General features: G+C 41.6%; 1 protein-coding gene across 6 annotated transcripts in view; it reads right to left on the bottom strand.

Moving 5' to 3' along the window:
- Positions 1 to 23,364, bottom strand: part of LOC144495654 (uncharacterized) — a 361,405-nt gene that overhangs the window by 100,193 nt on the left and 237,848 nt on the right. For 5 of the 6 annotated variants that reach the window (XM_078215920.1, XM_078215921.1, XM_078215916.1 and 2 more), the window contains one exon: positions 19,408 to 22,023. In XM_078215920.1, coding sequence (XP_078072046.1) covers positions 19,408 to 22,023 — 2,616 coding nt within the window. The remainder of the gene's footprint in view (positions 1 to 19,407; positions 22,024 to 23,364) is intronic. The other variant, XM_078215917.1, reaches the window with a different exon arrangement.

Genomic DNA, 23,364 nt, shown 5'->3' with positions numbered 1-23,364 from the left:
GTAAGCAAAAACTCTGATAATTCAAGATGGACTTTGATGATGTGATGAGAAGTTGGCAGAATCCACAAGTTTTTATGGATGGCAAGGTAAATGGCCACTCTTATTTCCATGCTTGTAATTGTTAACATAGTAAGATTAATCTAGAGCGCAACTTCAAGATATGCCAGGACATTAGAACAAGGGAGCACAGGTTAAAACAGGTGAAAAAAAAACTCCAGACAGGTGTCGGGAAGAACTTTTCAAATGGGAATGTGATCAACACCTAGAATGGTCACCAGTACAGGGTACTGGAGAGGAAAAGTGTTAGAGGAATAAAGGGGAGGAACTTAGTGATGTTTCTGCATTTGAGATCTCATAGCAAAAGCAACTTGCAAAGGACTTACTAATGGTGAAGTAGTTTCAAGGTGCTTTACAGAGTGAAAAAACAAGGACAAAATGCTATGCCAAAGTGGGAAAAAAGGCCAACAGCTTCAGTGAAAAATGATTCTAAGATGACTCTGGATGAATGTATAGAATCATCATAGAAATGATTCTATAAAATGGGTCAAAACATTCCCCTCCTCTGAAACAATCTAATGTAGCAATATAACAAACTCTGAATTGCATTTTTGTGTGGGCCGAAGAAGAAAAAGACAAACTAAATTATTTCACATACAAATGTCTACCCGATTCCCTCAAACAATAAGCTGCAAGAGCTGCCATATTTGGATGGAAAGAATTGTTACTCTTTGCAGCATCACACCTAAAATCATTACTCATTCCCATTCAATGCTTTAAAAAAATAATCAAATTCAACTGTTTGTATGCAGGACTGCACAGGTTGCTATGGTGATGGCATTCACTTGCCTTATTGTGACACACAGCCCTAGACTTAAGAGATCCAACTCCTCTAATTAAGTACAGCGCCTTTACCGAAGCCAGTCACCATAGTCACTGCCCTACTGACAATCTTCAAAATATCAAATGTACCACAAGTCTCATTAATGTTCTTACAACTATGGAAGAGAAAACAACCAAATTTGACTACATAAAATGTAGGGCGGCACGGTAACACAGTGGTTAGCACTGCTGCTTCACAGCTCCAGGGACCTGGGTTCGATTCCCGGCTTGGGTCACTGTCTGTGTGGAGTTTGCACATTCTCCTCGTGTCTGCGTGGGTTTCCTCCGGGTGCTCCAGTTTCCTCCCACAGTCCAAAGATGTGCGGGTTAGGTTGATTGGCCATGCTAAAATTGCCCCTTAGTGTCCTGGGATGCGTAGATTAGAGGGATTAGCGGGTAAAATATGTAGGGATATGGGGGTAGGGCCTGGGTGGGATTGTGGTCGGTGCAGACTCGATGGGCTGAATGGCCTCTTTCTGTACTGTAGGGTTTCTATGATTTCTAAAATCATTCGGGATTCAGATAACAAATAGATAAATCATGTTGTTAAGTAAATGCTAGTATTTAGCTGGGTTGTAAATTTCTTATTATCACAACTTACTATCCCATCTATGATTGTGTTGTCTGCAAATTTGGCTATGGTACCTCCTACCCCTGCATCCAAGTTATTAATATAGATTGTAAATAGTTGGGGCCCAACGACCAAACCCTGTGGCACAACACTAGTTACATCTTGCCAACCAGAAAAAGACCTATTTATCCTGACACTCCGCTTTCTGTTGGTTAGCCAATCCTCGATCCAAACTAGTAAATTATCGCTAATCCCAGGTGTACTAACCTTGTGTATTAATCTTTTGTGTGGCACGTTATCAAATGTCATCTTAAAGTCCAGATAAACTACATCTACAGGATCCCCATTATCCACATTGCCTGTTACATTTTCGAAAAACTCAAGCAAATTAGTCAAACATGATTTACCCTTCATAAAACCATGCTGACTCTGATGGATTACATTTTGACTTTCTAAATGTTCTGTTATTACTTTCTTAATAATGGATTCTAACAATTTCCCAATGAAGTCTCTACTATTATGCACACAAGCTGCGAGAACACTGAACCTGTTGAGAAGTGCAAAGGCTGAGGCCCCTTCATTGTTACTTTCTAGCTCCCCATACCCTCACTGACAGACATACTCGCTTGGCCTTGACCATGGACCAAACCTGAAGGTTTTCCTATCTCTCTTCAGTTCTGGAGAAGAGTCATATTGGACTCAAAATGTCAACTCTGATTCTCTCTCCCAGCTTTTAGATCCTCCCAAGCCTGCTAAGGTTTTCCAGCTAAGGTCTAGTTTATACTTAACCTAAGCATTGTGATTGCCTCCTGGAACAAAGTGCCCTGGTAACTTTTTCCCTGATGTGGAGATGCCGGCACTGGACTGGGGTAAACACAGTTAGAGTTTTAACAACACCAGGTTAAAGTCCAACAGGTTTATTTGGTAGCAAATGGCATTTGCTACCAAATAAACCTGTTGGACTTGAACTTGGTGTTGTTAAAACTCTTACTGAACTTTCTCCCTCCCAGATGTATCACAGTATCAGGAACTTGAACTCCAGCTCATTAACTCTGAGTTCAGATATCTCATCACAGAGCTAGGAATCAACTTTCAGATTGTCTGATCTATACAGTTTAGACATGAAAGCTAGTTCAGATGATGCCTTTACACTGCGCCGTCCTGATCTCTTCAGCTCCAATCTTGATTCATTAAACAGAGGGAATTGACAAAATGTAAATAAGGGTAAATAAACTGAATATTTAGTATACGCATACAAACAGTTCAGCAATTCAGAAAATGGAAATAATCTTAATTAAAATAGCCAGTTTTAAGTGATTATATAGACATCACCTAAAGTCTAAACTAGGTCATGTTTTTAAAGCCTTTCTTCCAATTTCATGCCACTTGCGATAGAAGAGATGTCATCGGTAAAGGTCCTTCAAATTTTCCCTGGCTGGGACGGTGTGCCCTGATTTCAGCACTCACTTTGCTGTGGCAGCACAACCAGGAAAGCAATTTGGCATTTGTGTGAGGAATGTAGGGGGTGGGCAGCAGGGGAGAGGGATTGCTTCCAGTGCAGTAATTATGCCCTTTCTCTCCTGTACAGGAGCACATCACCATTGTATGAGTTCAATCTAATAAGACAAATATCTTAAATTTGATGAAATATGATGAATTTCACTCCATCCAACTGCAAACTTAAACCTAGCCTTACAGCAAAGCAGTGGGCTACTTCTCTAACACAGTACATCTACAGACTGGCGTGGCTTTAGGCTAATGTTCACAATCTCCCCAGTTTTATTCATAATTTCAAGAGGAAGCGAAGGAAAGAAACAAACAAAGTGCGATTAAGTTAATTACAAAAACGACTTTAGAATTTCTTGTGGAAAGTGTTAATGATCCCAAGACGGTAAGGGAAACAAACTAAATTCCTGATGGGTGCCCCTCCAACATCCCAGCATGCATTCTTTTTTGAATTAGGAGTTCCTAAACAGACTTATTTTTGACTCCATCCCTGCCTTCTCCATCCCTGCGCAAGGAACTGACTCATATTGAACACCATCTTCTGTTTTTATTTAAAGAGATTTTACATGCATAAATCTACAGAATGAGCATCAGGGTGGGGAGAAAAGGAGCATCACGCAGCACAGCCTGTACCCTCTCCACAAATGCCAGTTAATGACTGGGAGGAGACATCCTGGATAATTCCTTCTCTCAGCCCAAGAGCAGCCAACAGTACAGCTGGTGTTAATATTTGCCATAACCATGTGCTCAGGCAAGAGAACCAAATCATTGCACCAGGAGGAGGTACTACTTAAACACAGGTTCCTCACGTTGAGACTAATTTCTGACTTCCCTCAACAATAATTGTCCTTTAGACAGATAATATTGACTGGTTTCAGTTTAACCTGTTCCAAACATTAAGAGGTTATTTCACTGCTAGATAAAAGGGCTTGCTACAACAGAGTTTGGGACCTCACTCAATTTTCAAAGAATTCAACTGCAGGAAACTTTAGAGATGAGGCCTATTATAACCTCACAAAAGTAGGGTGGCAAAGATTTTGATGAAAACTATTAACTGAAAAACAGTGACAAACTCCCCCGATAATAGTAGGTGTACCAACTTTGTATTGCTCTGTGGCATGAGGTTTTCGGTCTGTTCTGACTGAGCTAATCTCATATAGTTGGAGTGCTACAATGAGACTCAGTGACCTTCAGCTAAGGCAAGGAATTTTTTTAAAATTAAATTAGCACTCTCCAATGACTCCAACTGCTACAATCAGGCTTGGCTGTGATTTTCCCCACACACGATCTTTCCCTCTTCCTCACATTAAAACAGCATGACATTTAATGTCTAGGCTCACACAAAGCATGGCCATTTGAGCAAATCAATCTTTTGCTGATGCAGTTCTATAACTATCTGCAAAATATTGTATAAAATTGACCACTGTTCAAAGTGGTCAGGATGCTCCAACATGGCATACTAATTCAGAGCTCAATACTGTGTCGTATTCACACTCGAAAATACACTTGTTCATTTGAGATGGCAAATCAACTGGCTTTCCAAAAGCCATTGAACTGTCTCAAGGGATTGTGCTGGCAGCAGAGGATACATTTGTTTCTCCTTAACTCAGTGCTGTAGTGACATGGTTGCCCCACAGTTTATCACACTATTCTGCAAATACTCCACACCTATTCCATGCTGGAATAAATGGATGAGGTCAAAACACAAAGAACTAAGAACAGTACAGAACAGGAACTGGCCCTTCGGCCCACCAAGTCTGTGCCAACACAGATGCCTCTCTAATCTAATATTTTCTTGCCTCTATGTGGTCCATATCCCTCCATTTCCTGCCTACTCATGTATCTATCCAGATGCCTCTTGAACATTGTTATAGAAACAGCTTCCACCACCTTCCTCGGCAGCATGTTCCAGGCATTCATCACCTTCTGTGTGGAAAACTGCCCCCTTACATCTCTTTTAAACTTTACTCCATTACTTTAGACCTATGCCCCTGTGTAATTGACATTTCGACCCTGGGAAAAAGACTCTCGACTATCCACACCTGTCATAATCTTATAAACCTCTATCAGTTCCCCCTCTTCCAACACTCCAATGAAAACAATCCAAGTTTGTTCAATCTTTCTTCATAGTCCATAACCTCCAAACCATGCAACATCATGGTAAATCTCTTCTGCACCCTTTCCAATGCATTAACATCCTTCGGTAGTGTGGCGACCTGAATCGTACACAATCAACTATGATGCACTGCTCCCCTTCAAATGGATCTCTAAAACTCACCACATAAGTTCACACATGGGGAGACATCAGTTGGTTTAGTTACAGAGGTGCCCTACCTCAGCAACAATTAGCTTCAGGAGAGAAATTTGGAACTGGTGGGTGACAAATGAAGGAACAAGACGAAATAAAAAACGTCGTCAAAAATCTTCATGAAACAGCATACATTACATTTTACCTGTAAAATGCTCTCGACTATACTATAGAGAGTTGATGCCATCTGATGGGTGCCACGCAGAGAAGGCTGATAAAGGAAAACTGGCTGAAGCATTTCTGACAGAATGATGTCAGCTTAGTGCCCAGCATTTTACAAAGAATGAAATCTAGGAGGAAGTGTCAACATATGATCAAGCCTGACCTGCTGTCCTTGAGACTGTTACTGGCAGACGAAGATTGAGCCTGAGGTCTAGTTTGATGCAGTTGGTTTCCACCTCAATTGGCTGACAGACCACATTATGCATTGCTACAAGTCTGGGAGAGAGACAAGTCCAGGCAGCTGAACATCTGCGGAAGGGTAAAATGCTGACTTAATTTATTATTCGGGACAGTACTGAATGATTTATCAAATATGTGGTCCTAAAAGGTTATAAAAAAACACTTCTCCACAAGGGAGAGATTGGAAAGAAGGTTTCATGAAATGTTGCTTGGGTGCAGGAAGTGACCTAGAACTGTGCAACCCATTTAACTGATGGCACTCCAAGCCAGTCAAGGACCCTGAGTGGATCTAATGAAAGGATAGTTATAGAATGTTACAGCTGACCACTGGTGATTTTGTCAATTTATATGACATGCTACCTATTGCATTTTCAAATTTGCGCATGCACAAACATGACAGCAAAATAAATAGATAGCACTTAGTATGTGCCTATTAAAATGTAGGGGCCCTGGAAGGAAAACACTGAATTATGGACGGAGTGACCCAAACCGAGCATTCATGAGCCACATGACCCCATTTGATCGTGGAGCTCTTGAGTTAGTTTACAGCAACAATTGCGGCCTACTAATTGGCTTCAGCACCACTGAGCTACTGAGGGATAAAACAAGCCTGAAGATGTGCATACAATCGTCATCTAATTCCTGCTGTAAAGTGTACTTGTGCGTGCAAGATAGGAGAGGAAAAGTAAGTAGCGATGCTGGATAAGATAGAAGTAGATTACTACCAAATAGGTTGGCAAGGAGGTCTTGTGGTGCAGTGGGTAGCCTCCCTATCTGAGCCAGAAACTCCAGGTTTAAGTCGATGGCCAAGGGAGGTGCATTCATAAACCAGTCAAACAGGTTGAGTATCAACCTGCAAAATCCTTCTAACACATGCCAATGGCAGGTGGTAAGAGTAGGAGAGCCTCCTAGCCAGCCATGCTTGATGCTCCCGGAAGCTATAATCTTCTGGCAACAGGCGAGGATAAACCTCGCTACGGGAACTAATGAAAGTGCGGGATGAGAAACAACAACAACAAATAGGTTGGCATCACTCAAAAGTTAACAAGCCATCCAGTATAATGGGATGTACTCTAGGTTGCTGAAGAAAGTAAAAGTGGAGGTAGCAAAAGCTTTAACCTCAATTTTCAATCTTCGTTGTTGGGGGTGGTGTCAGAGACAAGAGCATTTCAAATGTTATTACACTTTTTTAAAAAAGGGGGAGAGAAATACTGGCAGCAACAGACTGGTCAGCCTAACTTCAGTGGTGGGACTATTGTCAAGGACAAAATAAAATCTGGTTTGGAAAAGTGCAAATTATTAAGAGACAGCCAATACAGATTTGTTAAAAACAAGTGATCAAACCTGATGAGTTCTTTAATGAAATAAGAGACAGCTTTGATGAAGGTAGTCCAGTAGATGTATGTATGAAGCTTCAAGAAATATTTGATAAATACCATTTAACAGAATTATCCTGAAAATGGAAATGCATGGGATTAAAGGGATGATGGTAACCTGGATATGTAAATAGTTAAAGGATAGGAGATAGAGAGTAATAGTGAATGGATATTTATCTGATTGGATTGAAGCATGCAGTGCGCAGGCATCAGGACTATTTTTTTAATTGATATATAGAAATGAGCTGGAACAGGATGTACAATTTTGAACCTACAAATACTGGAACTCTGAAAAAGAGCTGGAAATATTGAGTAAGTTTGGAAGGAACAGAGTTAACGTTTTAGGTGCAAGTGAAAGGGGTGAGGGTGGGAAGAAAAACAAAAGGGAAGATTTCCTCTCCATTGGAGACGACCAAATGCAGACGAGGTGACCCTGAGTGATTGCTCCTGTTCCTATAGAACTGGATTGATCCACAGAGAGCCATCAGAGACTCAATGATGGCAGAATGGCCTCCCTCTGCCATAAATTACTCTGACTTTCAGTCACCCTGAGTTTCCAATCTCCCATCATTTGAATTCTCCGCTTTGTTTCCACTCTGATTTTTCTGTCAGACTTGCCCTCAGAACCGCTGAGATTTTCCTGCATTTTCTGTTTTTGTTTCAGATTCCGGCATCTGCAGTATTTTGCTTTCAAAGAACAAAGAACAAAGAACAATACAGCACAGGAACAGGCCCTTCGGCCCTCCAAGCCCGCGCCGCTCCCCGGTCCAGGATTGAATCCTGAATCCAGGATCCCCGCCCAATTTTCCAGCCTATCTACATACCAATATCCTATCCACCGAGCTGTCCCTCACAGCTACGATGCTTTGTTCATTACAACCTATTAACTCACCCCCACCCCCCTATTCCAGACCATGTGATCCCCAGGGAGAGGCGAAAACCCAGAGTGAAAAACCCCAGGGCCAATATGGGGAAAAAAAAAATCTGGGAAATTCCTCTCCGACCCCCTGAGGCGATCGAAACGAGTCCAGGAGATCACAATGGCCCTGATCGGAAAATGCTTCCCAACCCTAGTCATTTCCACTTCCATGAACACCATATGAATTCCCTGCCCCCGAGACAGGTTCCCAACTATCCGCAGTCTCGCTCTGTACTGGCACCAGCAAGATGATCATAGAATGAAGCCTTGAAACGAGAAACAAGGAACAATTAGCCCGCGCCGCTCCCTGGTCCAAACTAGACCACTCTTTTGTATCCCTCCATTCCCACTCCGGTCATATAGCTGTCTAGATAAGTCTTAAACGTTCCCAGTGTGTCCGCCTCCACCACCTTGCCCGGCAACACATTCCAGGCCCCCACGACCCTCTGTGTGAAATATGTCCTTCTGATATCTGTGTTAAACCTCCCCCCCTTCAAAGAACAAAGAACAAAGAACAGTACAGCACAGGAAACAGGCCTTCGGCCCTCCAAGCCTGTGCCGCTCCTTGGTCCAACTAGACCAATCGTTTGTATCCCTCCATTCCCAGGCTGCTCATGTGACTATCCAGGTAAGTCTTAAACGATGTCAGCGTGCCTGCCTCCACCACCCTACTTGGCAGCGCATTCCAGGCCCCCACCACCCTCTGTGTAAAAAACGTCCCTCTGATGTCTGAGTTATACTTCGCCCCTCTCAGCTTGAGCCCGTGACCCCTCGTGATCGTCACCTCCGACCTGGGAAAAAGCTTCCCACTGTTCACCCTATCTATACCCTTCATAATCTTGTATACCTCTATTAGATCTCCCCTCATTCTCCGTCTTTCCAAGGAGAACAACCCCAGTCTACCCAATCTCTCCTCATAGCTAAGACCCTCCATACCAGGCAACATCCTGGTAAACCTTCTCTGCACTCTCTCCAATGCCTCCACGTCCTTCTGGTAGTGCGGCGACCAGAACTGGACGCAGTACTCCAAATGCGGCCTAACCAGCGTTCTATACAGCTGCATCATCAGACTCCAGCTTTTATACTCTATACCCCGTCCTATAAAGGCAAGCATACCATATGCCTTCTTCACCACCTTCTCCACCTGTGTTGCCACCTTCAAGGATTTGTGGACTTGCACACCTAGGTCCCTCTGTGTTTCTATACTCCTGATGACTCTGCCATTTATTGCATAACTCCTCCCTACATTATTTCTTCCAAAATGCATCACTTCGCATTTATCCGGATTAAATTCCATCTGCCACCTCTCCGCCCAATTTTCCAGCCTATCTATATCCTGCTGTATTGCCCGACAATGCTCTTCGCTATCCGCAATTCCAGCCATCTTTGTGTCATCCGCAAACTTGCTGATTACACCAGTTACACCTTCTTCCAAATCATTTATATATATCACAAATAGCAGAGGTCCCAGTACAGAGCCCTGCGGAACACCACTGGTCACAGACCTCCAGCCGGAAAAAGACCCTTCGACCACTACCCTCTGTCTCCTATGGCCAAGCCAGTTCTCCACCCATCGAGCCACTTCTCCTTGTATCCCATGAGCCTTAACCTTCTTAACCAACCTGCCATGTGGGACTTTGTCAAATGCCTTACTGAAATCCATATAGATGACATCCACGGCCCTTCCTTCATCAACCGTTTTTGTCACTTCCTCAAAAAACTCCACCAAATTTGTAAGGCACGACCTCCCTCTTACAAAACCATGCTGTCTGTCACTAATGAGATTGTTCCGTTCTAAATGCACATACATCCTGTCTCTAAGAATCCTCTCCAACAACTTCCCTACCACGGACGTCAAGCTCACCGGCCTATAATCGTCAGATCTTTCTGTCCTTGGTCGGCTACGACCTCGCGATGCAAACTTGCAGATCAGCACCTCATCTTTTAACTGAGCTCATTATAACCTTATGGACTCAAAATTGGGTTCAATAATTTTAGATCATATCCTCTACACTCATCTTGTCTTGTGTTTCTTTGCTTTTTGTCTCCCCCCAACCACCGCCCCCCCAACTGCTTTCTCATTTTTCTTTTCACTCCTTTCTCTTTTGTTTCCTGTTCTTTGCATTCAGGCGGTGGCTATTCAGGGTCTACCCATTTACACCTCTAGACACACATTTTTTGCTTATTTACTCATCCCATAATCGCTCTCGTGTACCATGAAACCTTCTATATCTAATTTCTCCTGCCTTCTCATTTATCACAGACTTTCCCTTCTGTTCTTCTTCCCACTCTTTCACTTGCTCAAAGCCAATTACATTTTTTGTTACTATTCCTAGTTCTTATGAAAGGTCAAGGCCCAAAACATTAACTCAAGTTTCTCTCTCCACAGATGCTTTCAGACCTGCTGAATATCCAGTAATTTCTCTTTTTATTTTGAAGTTCTGAAACTTGGCAACTAAATAAATAATGAACAGAAGAGTAGCAGACTTCAGGAGAATATAGACAGACTGAGGAAATGGGCAGACACACGGGAGATGCAATTTAATGTGGATAACTGTGAAGCCATGCATTTTGAATGGAATAACATGAGAATCAACATAGCTAAATGTACTATTTTAAGAGGAGGATTGTGAGAAAAGAAATAACTGGAGATGCATATTTACAAATCTTTAATAGGTGGAAGGTCTGGCAGAGGTGGTGATAAATATAGCATACGGGCTACTTGACTTCATAATTAGGTACATGAATACAAAATTAAGGAAAGCATGTTAAAGCCTTCATGGATCACTGGTTACATCTCAGCTGGAGTATGGTGTTCAATTCTAGTACCACACTTTAGAAAGGGTGCCTTGAATATGGTACAAAAGTTGTTTACCAGGATTATATCAGTGAGTTTCAAAGGTGTGCGGGTTAGGTTGATTGGCCATGCTAAAATTGCCCTTAGTGTCCTGGGATGCGTAGGTTGGAGGGTAAATATGTAGGGATATGGGGGTAGGGCCTGGGTGGGATTGTGGTCGGTGCAGACTCGATGGGCTGAATGGCCTCTTTCTGTGCTGTAGGGTTTCTAAGTTTCTAAGTTTAATTAGATGGACAGAGGCAAGGTGGGTTATTAACCAGAAATCATAGATTTAAAATAAATGACAAAATAACTAGAAGAGAAAAGAAGGGAAATCTTTTCGCACAGAGCGATGTTAAAATCAGCAGTGTACCACGTAAAAGGATGATGGAAGCCAATTACACAGGAAATTTCAAAGGGTAGTTAGATACATACCGGAAGAGAATTAGCTTGCAGGGTTTCAGGGAAAAAGTTAAATTGTGGGGCTAAATTGGATAATTCTTTCAAAAAGCTGACCAAGGCACAACAGGCCAAATGGTCACCTTCTGTACTGCATAATTCTATGATTCTGCTGTGGTGGGATTTTAACTTACATTCTCCAAAATGTACTCCAGACCTGTGCATTACTGGTCTAAACATAGCCATTACACTGTCATACCTCCTTAGCTACATAACCCCTTCCTCCTCCTCAACAGCCATGTTTAGTGATGTGAATGAAATTCCTTTAATTAAATGCTTTTCAGTAGGAGTGGATGTGTAATGGGATCTTGCAGCATCACAGACATTCCTCCATTTAAACATTATGTGATGCCATCATTTAGGGATTTCTGAAATCCAGTGAAGCATTAATTTATTGATGATTGCTGTAGATATGATTAACTTAAATAAGGAATGTTGTGCCTATGAATATATGATGTGGAGATGCAGTAAAATCAGGATACTGTTTAAAGAAACACCACAGTGCTATTTATGTTGGTACAGCAGAGCTAGAGAACTCGAGCAAAGACCTACAACACCCAAACATACCTCAGACCATACAACTCAAATTCAGCTCTCGAAGTCACAGTTCTGGACAAAATATCAAATCCAAGCATATATGAGAGGCCTTCAAGTGAAAACTTTAATTCAAAGGCAAAAAAGGCAATTAAACTGACATTGAACGTTATTGAGAAGTAGTTTTTGAATCTATTTTGTTTAACAAAAGAACAAAGAACAGCACAGCACAGGAACAGGCCCTTTGGCTCACCAAGCCTACGCTGACAAATGATGCCTTTCTAAACTAAAGACCTTTTGCCTCTATGCAATCCGCATTCCTCTATTCCCTGCCTATTCATGTATCTGTCAAAATGCCTCTTAAACAGTGCCATTGTATCTGTTTCGACCACCTCCTCTGGCAGCGCATTCCAGGTACTTACTGTGTAAAAACCTTGCCTCTCACATCTCCTTTAAACTTTCCCCCTTTTACCTTAAACCTATGCCCCTAGTAATTGACATTTCTACCTGGGAAAAAAACTCCATCCATTCTTCATGCCTCTCATAATTTTGTAAACTTCGATTAGATCACCCCTCAGCCTCTGACGTTCAAGTAAAAACAAACCAAGTTTGTCCAATCACTCCCCGTAGCTAATTCCCTCCAAACAACATCGTGGTAAACCTTTTGTGTACCCTCGCCAAAGTCTCCACATCTTTCTGGTAATGTGGCGACCAGAACTGTACGCGATATTCCAAATGTGACCCAACTAAAATTCTATACAGCTGCTACATGACTTGTCAATTTTTAATACTCTATGCAACGACCGATGAAGGCAAGCATGCCATATGCCTTCGTGACAACTTGTGTTGCCACTTTCAAGGAACTGTGGACCTGTAAACCAAGATCCCTCTGTATGTTAATGCTTCTAATGGTTCTGCCATTTACTGTGTACCTCCCTCCTGCATTAGATCTTCCAACATGCATTACCTCGCATTTATTCAGATTAAGTTCCATCTGCTATATCTCTGCCCAAATCTCCAGCCTATCTATATCCTGCTGTATCCTCTGACAATCCTCCTCACTTTCCGCAGCTCCCCCAATCTTTGTGTCGTCCACAAACTTACTAATCTGACCACCTACATTTTCCTCCAAAACAACATAACCAACAACAGCACTAATCCCTGCGGAACACCACTGATTACAGATCTTCAGTCAGAAAAAACACCTTTCCACTGCTACTCTGCCTTCTATGACCAAGCTAGTTCTGTAACCAAAATACCAGCTCACTGCGAATTCCATGTGATTTCATCTTCTGTATCAGTCTGCCATGAGGGACCTTGTCAAAGTCCATGTAAACAATATCCACTGCCATGCCCTCAATCATCTTCGTCACTTCCTCAAAAAACTCAATCAGGTTTGTGAGACATGGCCTCCCTTGCACAATGTCATGCTGCTTATTACTAATAAGTCCATATTTTTCCAAATGTGAGTAAATCCTGTCCCTAAGAATCTTCTCCAATAATTTCCCTACCACTAATGCAAGGCTCAGTGGCCTGTAATTTCCCAGATTATCCCTGTTGCCCTTCTTAAACAAAGGAACAACATTGGCTATTCTCTGGGACCTCTCCTGTGACTAAAGAGGATACATTGGTTTCTTATAAGACCCCAGCAATTTTCTTCTTCGCCTGATTCAGTATTCTGGAATAGATCCTATCAGGTCCTGGGGACTGGTCTATCTGAATGCTTTTCAAAACACCCAACACCACCTCCTTTTTTTATATCGACATGCCCTAGAATATTAACATAGCCCTCTAACTTATCATCCACCATGTCTTTCTCCTTTGTGAATACTGATGCAAAGTATTCATTAAGGACTTCACCACTTCCTCCGCTCCACACAAATTCCCTCCTTTGTCCTTGAATAGATCTTCTCTTTTCCTAGTTACCCTATTGCGCCTTATATAGGTATCAAAAAACATTGGCATTTTACTTGATCCTATTTGCCAAGGACATTCATGGTCCCTTTTAGGCCTCCTAACTCCTTGTTCAAGTCCTTCCCTGCTTTCTTTATATTCTTTGAGGGCTCCGTCTCCTAAACCTTACGTAAGCTCCTTTCTCTTTTTGACTAAACTCTCAGTTTCTCTTGTCATCCATTCCCAAATCTTGCAATCCTTATCCTTCATTTTCACAGAAACATGCTGGTCCTGAACTTTAATCAGCTGGCCTTTAAAAGATTCCCATATGACAGAGGTGGATTTACCCTCAAACAGCCACCCCCAATCTACATTCAACAGTTTCTGCCTAATATTGTTGCAGTTATCCTTCCCCCCGTTTAGTACTTTCACCCAAGCACTCCTCTTATCCTTACCCAAAAGTAATTTAAAACTTATAGAATTATGGTCACTGTTCCGGAAACTTTGATCACCTGGCTGGACTCATTCCCCAATACCAGGTCTAGTATGGCCCCTTCCCTAGTTGGACTATTCACATGTTGCTTCGAGAAACCTGGATGCATCTAACAAATTCCCCCTTATCCAGGTCCCTGGCACTAAGGGAGTCCCAGTAAATATAGGGGAAGTTAAAGATCCTCAAGTCAATTAAATTTTAGTTACTAAAGATGTAATTTGAAAAAAATTGAAAAAGTACCAATAGAATTGTGGGAATCCAGTGATCAGACTGCATAATCAGAGGGTGCTACACTGCCACTATTAAATAGCAGCTATTGTATGTCATCTTTAACAATGAAAATACCCATCGCTGTACCTTGAAAAACAGATATTTACAATGAATTTATAGTATAAGTCCCATATTTTGTATGATATATACGACATGAAATTAATACCTTGTACACTGTTACAAACTGAAATCTGATAGAGGTTCTGAAGGTCTATATACCATATAGGATAATGGATTCCTAATGAATTACAGGGTTTGAATCTGATTTGAGTTCAGAATGTATAATGGCTAGCATCTAATTGAGAGGTTCAGAAGGTTATTGTAAAGAAAAGGGCAAAAGAGGAGCAAAATCTAGAACATCCAGAAACCATATCCTTTCAAACAATTATGTTCTATTGCCTGCATTGGATTTTAAGTACATGGAGTTAATGAGAAAACTAGGACAGGAGCCAGATATCAACCTTACCCACATTACAACAGTAACTGCACTTCAATAATAGTGCTTAATTGGCTGTAAAGTACTTTGGGGTGTCCTGAAGGTGCCAGCTATGGGGGCGGCATGGTGGCACAGTGGTTAGCACTGCTGCCTCAGTGCCAGGGACCTGGGTTCGATTCCTGGCTCAGGCCACTGTCTGTGTGGAGTTTGCACGTTCTCCCTGTGTCTACATGGGTTTCCTCTGGGTGCTCCCACAGTCCAAAGATGTGCAGGTTAGGTGAATCGGCCATGCTAAATTCTCCCTCAGTGTACCCGAACAGGCGCGCCGGAGTATGGTGACTAGGGGATTTTCACAGTACCTTCATCGCAAGTAGAGAACAGGGGAGATTAGGCCATTGAATATTTTTAAGACCAAGTTAGTTATAGTCTTGATTAACAAGGGTATTGGGGTTAGACAGGAAAGTGAACTTGAGGCCACAATTTGTTTGGCCATGATCTTATTAAATGGCGGAGCAGGTTCAAGGAGCTGAATGGCCTACAGCTGCTCCCAATTCGTATGTTTGTCCGTCCCACTTCCTGGCTCTTTCCCTAGAAAGAAGTTTAACAACACCAGGTTAAAGTCCAACAGGTTTATTTGGTAGCAAAAGCCACAAGCTTTCAGAGCCTTAAGTCCCTTCTTCAGGTGAGTGGGAATTCTGTTCACAAACAGGGCATATAAAGACACAAACTCAATTTACAGGATAATGGTTGGAATGCGAATACTTACAGCTAATTCCAACCATCATTCTGTAAATTGAGTTTGTGTCTTTATATGCCCTGTTTGTGAACAGAATTCCCACTCACCTGAAGAAGGGGCTTAAGGCTCCGAAAGCTAGTGGCTGTTGCTACCAAATAAACCTGTTGGACTTTAACCTGGTGTTGTTAAACTTCTTACTGTGTTTACCCCAGTCCAACGCCGGCATCTCCACATCTTTCCCTAGAACCATGCAAATTCTCTCCTCAAGTATATATCCATTGCCCTTTTTAGTGTTGAACCAAATCGCGTCACCCTTACAATCAGGGATGAACTGACTGAAACAATTTGCTGCAATTTTTTTAAAAATTCTTCTCACTCCTATGCTTGTGACTAATAAATAAACTTAAATCTAAATGCAAACTTCTTCTCGTTCTCTCTTTTATAATTAAGCAACAGTACTTGGTTCAGTCTAATTGACAGGATATTCTTCCTAACATGTCAGCATAAATGTAGACAAGACTATTTGGGAATTGATATTACCAAAATATACAATATAACACAAGGAAAGTTACTGAAGACATTTCTTTCCACTACATCCACCCTGAAAATATGTTTGTTTCAACAACTCAATATTACTGCTCCCCTGTATTTCAGAATTTAGTTTTGAACGCAATGATATTTAAATAAAAGTATTTTCAGTTACTTTTACATCAAAATGTATTATCCATCAGTGTACAAGTGTTTCCAGAAAATTCCAAAGTTATATATACACAACAGAAAACAGAAGGAGATCTGTAAACTGGCATTCACAGTGACCCATTTGCTCATTTGGTATTCAAACAGTAAACAGAGCCACTTAATATTCAGAACATTGAGGATGGCACGAACTGTAGTCAATGACAGCAGGGGGAGAAAAACATCTGTTGTCACTAGACTTCACAGAAAAACAGAGATAAAATAAACTGGGGATCAAACTCACTAAGGAGGCTGAAGTGTTGGTGAGGAAATCTCTTCCCTATACATCATAGGTTTTCAAACAAGGACATCAGGTTTCTTCTACCTGACACAGTGCCGAATGTCCAGATAATTGTATTCTATACTTCCAACTTTTAAGCACTCGGTAACTTAGTGACACTATTACTTGTGAAGCTTAGGAAGTTCAAGCTCATTTTTGAACATCAGAACCAGAAAAGCATATATTTCTAAGAAAAGAAACCGTGTGGAAATGTGTGACCAGAGCAAAGGAGTGAGGAGAATTTTTTTAAATTGCAGCAAATTGTTAGAGTCAATTCATTCCTGATTGTAAGGGTGACACAATTTGGTTCAACACTAAAAAGGGCATTGGATATATACTTGGAGAAAGAATTTGCATGGCTCTAGAGAAAGAGCCAGGAAGTGGGACTGACAAACATACGAATTGGGAGCAGCTGTAGGCCATTCAGCTCCTTGAACCTGCTCCGCTATTTGATAAGATCATGGCCAATCGGATTGTGGCCTCAACTTCACTTTCCTGTCTAACCCCAATATCCTTGTTAATCAGGACTCTATCCAATTTGGCCTTAAAAATATTCAATAGCCTAATCTACCCTGCTCTCTAGACTAATCTGATAGCTCTTTTAAAAAGCTGGGACAGGTACATACACTCATTCTGTACTGTGAGATTCTATAAATAAAAGAGCATCTCCAGGAGTGATGATATTTTCACGGGGTCTCACAATTTAAAACCCACTATTACACATCATTCTATTATACCTACTTCTTTCATTCAAGTGCAGGATCTAAGACAAACAAGTTAATAGGTACCAAAAAATATATATAATATATTACACATTGCCTTAAGGACACCTTCATGCATTGTTTTATCCTCAACCATTGCATTTTCAAATGATTTTAGTGGTTAAATCAGATTTTATCCTTCATGACCATTTCATGAGCAGTCTGCAGTCCTTTTGTAATGAATTTTAAACTAAATACATAAGAAAAACTCAAAGTTGAGAAAATGCCATTGAGCCTATTAAAGTCATGCCTTGAGCATTTGAAAAACAGTGAGGTGCACAATTCAAATCTCTTCTAGTGCCATTAAAGGAAATATTCAAAATGACAAATACCTAGCCACAAACACCTCAGCCACAAGAGATCCATTAAACACAGCCTATGTAGGAAGGGTTATAACATGAAAGATGCCCCATGGCATAATCACTGAGTATTTCTCAGCTTAGGTTCTGGCAGGTGATCAAAACGCCATAGTAACTGGAATTTGCACCACCCAGATACAACATTTTATCTTAAAAGGTCAACTAAGCGGCAAATGTGACTGATTCATCCAAAATCTAAATACTTACCATACCCAAGAAAAATTGCTTAAAAAGACTATCAACTCTTTGTAGCCAAATTATCTTTCGAATTGAATCCAATTTTTTTTGTTATTAGCTGTTCGTAAAACCTTGCTGTGTCCCAAAGTTCTTTATAATATTCAAACTGTTATTTAAGTTGCTTTAGCCTGGACTGGTTATTTTTCCAAAGAGATGGATGAATGTTAATGCCTCAGGTACTCATTCACCAGAGGTCAGCACAAAACAATTGGCTGAATTCACCAGATACCATCAGCTTGTTGAACTTCTGTCAATTGTTTGTTTGAGCAATTCACTTGGCACCTCAGGGGACATAGATGGCCAAACTCAACATCACATTTTAAGCTTTTTCCATCATACAAAACTAGTAGTAAGAAGTGCAATTCAAAATTAATCCTGCTCCTCTGCTCCTTCCCCATAATTCCATATCTTCTTCTGATTCAAACACTTATCCAACTTTACCTTACAATCCCTCTGCCGCAAACGTTGCAAGAACCTGCAACTTGTCTTAATCCCTCTTGCCTCCATGTGACAACTTTGAAATTATGATTCTTGTTACTTGCTCTTCAGTGAGTGAGTGAGTCACCACGATTAGGAAGTCATTGTTGAGCCATGGCTTGCTAACCTAAACTCTGTACAGATTTTGGCTTATGTAAGGCTTTGCTAAGGGAAATGGCTTTATGTGGTGAACATCAAACACATATTAAGGAAGAGCCCCAGCAATAATTACATCCGTTATCCTGATTAACAATTAGAATTTTCATGGAATAATCTTTGTATCAAACGGTCTGCATTGTCTGCTAATATTTCATTTAGTTACATTTTATCTTCCCTTCATTCACATGCCAAGACATTACTATACTAATACATGCAAATTTGCAAGTATTTGCTAGTCAGAAATTCTAACTCTCCATCAAGGAAAGATGCCTGCGTCTTGGCACACAAGCAAGGTTGCATTGTATTCACAAATACTAGTTTTCTGGATGACTCTCCATTTTGGAAAACAGACAATTCTAGTTTTCAATATTCAGGTAGAAAACATTCAGCTTAACATTAGCACTTACCTTTCTTACTCTTCTGTTCCTCCTCTCTCCTCTTTCCAACGTAAATATAAATTTAACACCACCACCTCACCAACTGTTTATAATTTTTAAAACCAACCAACTGCCATGCAGTGGGTTAGAAAGATATTCAGAAAACACAAGCTGCTAGTTTCAGCCAATAGAATCCTTGTGGTTAGTAAGCAACAGATTAGTTATAAATTCTAGAGAAATTGTGCATGCAAAATGATGGATGCTTTAGTGAACCAAAAGGCAGACATCATGCTGTGCCAATCCAGTCAGTTCAAACTCCTGAGCCAGGATTATGTAAGTTGAAGCATGTGAGAGGGTGGGTGGAGGGGTAGTGGGATAGCACTCTTATCATTGGTGGAACACACCTTCATCTTGACGAGGACTCTCATCCAGATTCCCCTGCTGATCAGACAGTGCATTTACTCCGCCAATCTTCTCTGGTTCAAGAGGTTTAGCATCTCTCTGTCGTTGGTTTGGGATCTTCATAACCTTTGGTTGCATTGAGGTCTTTAGGGCCCTGTCTTTAGGGTGCTGTTCGAGAGGCATTTTTGTTCCAGCCTCTCTTTGTGAAGTACCTTTAGTGAATCCTCGTTTTTGGAGGAGTTTTGTCCCGGTATCTTTCCTTCGGGGTGCCTTTGACTCTATTCCCTCATCATCCATCAGTTTCAGTACTTCGTGTTTCAGAGAAGGCTGCGTAGCTTGGTCAACGCACTCTGGAAAAATGAGTTCATCTTGACATTCCAGAGTACTCTCCACCATCTCCTTCACCTCAAATGTTTGCTGTGACTCAGGGGCAATAGTTTCCACGTTCTGACGTTCAAAAGAACTCTCCACCATCTCATTCAGCTCAGGAGTTTTCTGCAACTCAGGTGGAGCATTTTCCATGTTCTGACATTCCAGAATACTCTCCACCATCTCCTTCACCTCAGATGTTTGCTGCGACTCGGGGGGAATAGTTTCCACGTTCTGACATTGAAACGGACTCTCCACCTCACTCAGCTCAGGCATTTGCTGTAATTCAGGGGGAGCCATTTCTCTGTTCTGACATTCCGAAGGACTCCCCACCATCTCATTCAGCTCAGACGTTTGTGGCTCAGTAGAAGAAATTTCCGTGTTCCAACATTCCAGGGGACTCTCCACCATCCCCTTCATCTCAGACTGTTGTTGTGACTCAGGGGGCACAGATTCTCTGTTCCAACAGAGCGGACTCTCACCCAAAACTTCTACCTCCGACATCTGTTCTTCAATGGTGGCAATTTTGCTACAGCAATGCTCTAGAGGAGTATCAACTATCCCTTTCACTTCAGAAGTGTCTAACTCGGGGGAAGCAGTTTTTGTACTCACTTGCTCCAGAGGGGTCACCGCCAAAACTTTCATCTCAGATATTTGCTCTGACCCAAGTGAACCGGTTTCACTACTCACATGATCCAGAGGAATCTGTGTTATCTCCTTTACCTCAGGTATTTGGCTTGATTCAGAGGGAATACCTTCACTATCCTCAAGTTTTAGAGGGACCTCTACCACCTCCTGCACATCAGACATTTGCCCTGATTGATAGGGAGTAGTTTGTCTATCCATATGTTCTGGAGAAGGCATATCTATCTCCTTCACCTCCAGCACTTTCTTTGCTTCAAGGGGTGACGTTTCTTTACCTACATTTTCTGTAAGGGTCTCTGCCATTTCTTTTATCTCAAATGTTTTCAGCAACTCAGAGGAAGGATTTTCTCCACCTCCATGTTTCAGAGGGGTCTGTGCTACCTCTTTCACCTCAAAGGGTGTCTGTGGCCCAGGGGCAGCAATTTCTCTACCCAAATGTCCTTCCATTTCATTCACCTCAGATACCTGCTTTGAACCAGAAGCAGGTTCTCTACCTAAATGTTCCAGAAAAGACCCTTCCATCTCCATTCTAGGTACTTCCTCTGACTCAAGGGCAGTATATTCTTTACCATCATTTTCCAGAGAAATCAGAGGTGCTACCTTGTTTACTTGAGATTTTTTCTGTGACTTAGTTGGTGGAGTAATTTTGCCACCCCATTGTTCTAGAGGGGGCTCCATTATCTCTCCCAATTTAGATGTTTGGAGGGACTCTGAAGAGGTAATTTCTCTGTTCCAACAATCCAGAGGATTATCTGTCTGCTCCACTTCTGAGGTTGTCGCCATCTGTGACTGGCTGTCTGCACGAGTTGCCTCTCTTGTCTGGCTTCCTACAACAACCTCTGATTCGTTCACTGAAGAGGCTTTATTTTTGTGTAGTGGAGGATGTGCTATTTCATTCTTTGAATTTCCAGATGCCCAAATACTACTTTGACTTGGTACACTATCCACCTGCTGTGCTTTTATTTGCACCCCTGATGCCTCCTTACATGCCCCCTCAGTGCTCAAGATATTTTCCTTGTGCTCCCATGTCCCTCCTTCAGGTAGCCCTTCTCGTCGCTGGTCAGAAACAATTGCTTGAGCCTCTTTAGCTTTAGCCTGTATGTCCACTGCAGGAAGTTGGGCTCCTTTTGGATGTGAACGTTTTTTCTTTTTCTTTTTCTTCTCCACAGCCACTTTTACTACAGGTGATTCTATCGAGCGTGCAATTTCCTTAACCTCCTCTGCAAGCTTACCTTTCCTAGGGGTTCGTTCCAAAGGTGCAGCTTCTGTAAGTGGGACAGCAATACTCGTGGCGCTTGTGGTGGTGCGAGTACGTTCCATGGCGCCCACTGACAAGTTAAATTTCCCGCAGGCTGGTGGGACTGGTTCAGTGGACGCAGGAATTCCTGCATCACAGGCCAAGTTCTCCAGTTGGGGGGTGCTTGGTGAGGATTTTGTTGGTGTTTGCAGTAAAGCATCAACTGCAACAGTGGTCTTCATCATGTCTGAAATTAGCAAGTGATCATCCATTAAGCCAGCATTACTCAAAGTTGGGTCACAACGGTCTATAGGGTGAAAAGATGTCTGAGCTTGATTCGGGCTGATGAATGGCACACCAAATTCTTCTATATGCAAGGGAAAAATAACAGCTAAATACAACATCAAAGTTATCAACTCTCAAAACACAAATGTATTCAGCATTTCAATTTTTGCTATCTTATCTGCATGTGGGGGGAACACTTACATAATTATAAAAATATAAACATAATACCCATGTAATAGAGGCAGTTATTATTGTAGCATTAAGTCACACAGAGTAGTAAGGCCTAGGTTCAATCCTTAGTCAGTAGCTAGTCTCTAGTTTCAGTTTGAGTGCCATGGACCCCAGCTGAAGATTTTGAGGGGGGGGGGTGCTTTGTCTGCAATAGTCTCCCACACTTAGTCTGGTCACTTGAGCTACCAAAGAGCAACCAACATCCATGGAACTGCATTCCCAAAACAGTCTTATACACCTTCAAGAGCAGAGGGGGAAAACGCAGGTTAATAATTTTGCACTGGGGAAAATCTTGCATCCAGCCTTTTCAGGACTAAATTGCACAATTCCCTACAAAGAGTTTTGCATGGCTGCACGTGCACGATAACTTAAAGGAGCCTACTTGTACATGACCTCCGCAGGAACTTTCAAGTTGCTTGCAGCTCACCAGCCTAGAGGGAACATTTCACCCCCCTCTGCATAGAATTTACTTGTACATTTTGTGCAAGGCATACAGACAGCAGTAATTCGCAATATAACTGCACACCAGCACCTCCATGCTGTTTGATGTCATGAAAATCGTACTAACTGAACCAATCAGAAACTTTGGGTGGAATGAGGGAAGGCTCCCTGCACCCCAACATCAATTCCAGGGGTGAGACAGAGATGAAGAAAAAAACGATCAAGGCACTAAAAATTATATGTCAAGGCTTTATTGTGTGTGGGTTCTTGAAAAAAAGACTTTGTTAATCCAGGTAGTTATAGGCTGGTTAGTTTAACATCTGTGGTAGAGAAAATTTAAGTGTATTTAATTATGGATGAAATCCCAAGTAACCAGCACACATTTCAAAAAGAACTGGCATTTGTATGTCATCTTCACAACATTAGAATATCCCGAAGCATTTTACAGTTAAGTAAATACTTTTGAAATGTAACCACTTGTGTAAAGTAAGGAAATGCAGCAGCCAATTTACAGACAGCAAGGTCCAACAAACAGGAGTTACATTGATGATCAGAACATCTGTTTTAAATGTTGGTTGAGGGATAACTGTGGTGTAGACACCAAGGAAATGAATCTATCATTAAAGATAGAGTGACTAGGCACTTGAGGAAATATAAACTAATCAGAGACAGCCAGTCATGCTTGACTAATCTAGTTTTTTTTAAAAAGAGGTCACCAATAAGGGCAAGAACAGAGTATTTATAGTCATTA

This window comes from Mustelus asterias, chromosome 7 (assembly GCF_964213995.1).
Source record: "Mustelus asterias chromosome 7, sMusAst1.hap1.1, whole genome shotgun sequence".
Lineage (NCBI taxonomy): Eukaryota > Metazoa > Chordata > Chondrichthyes > Carcharhiniformes > Triakidae > Mustelus > Mustelus asterias.
The sequence above is the reverse complement of the archived record's forward strand: the minus strand, read 5'-3'. Positions and strand labels throughout refer to the sequence as shown.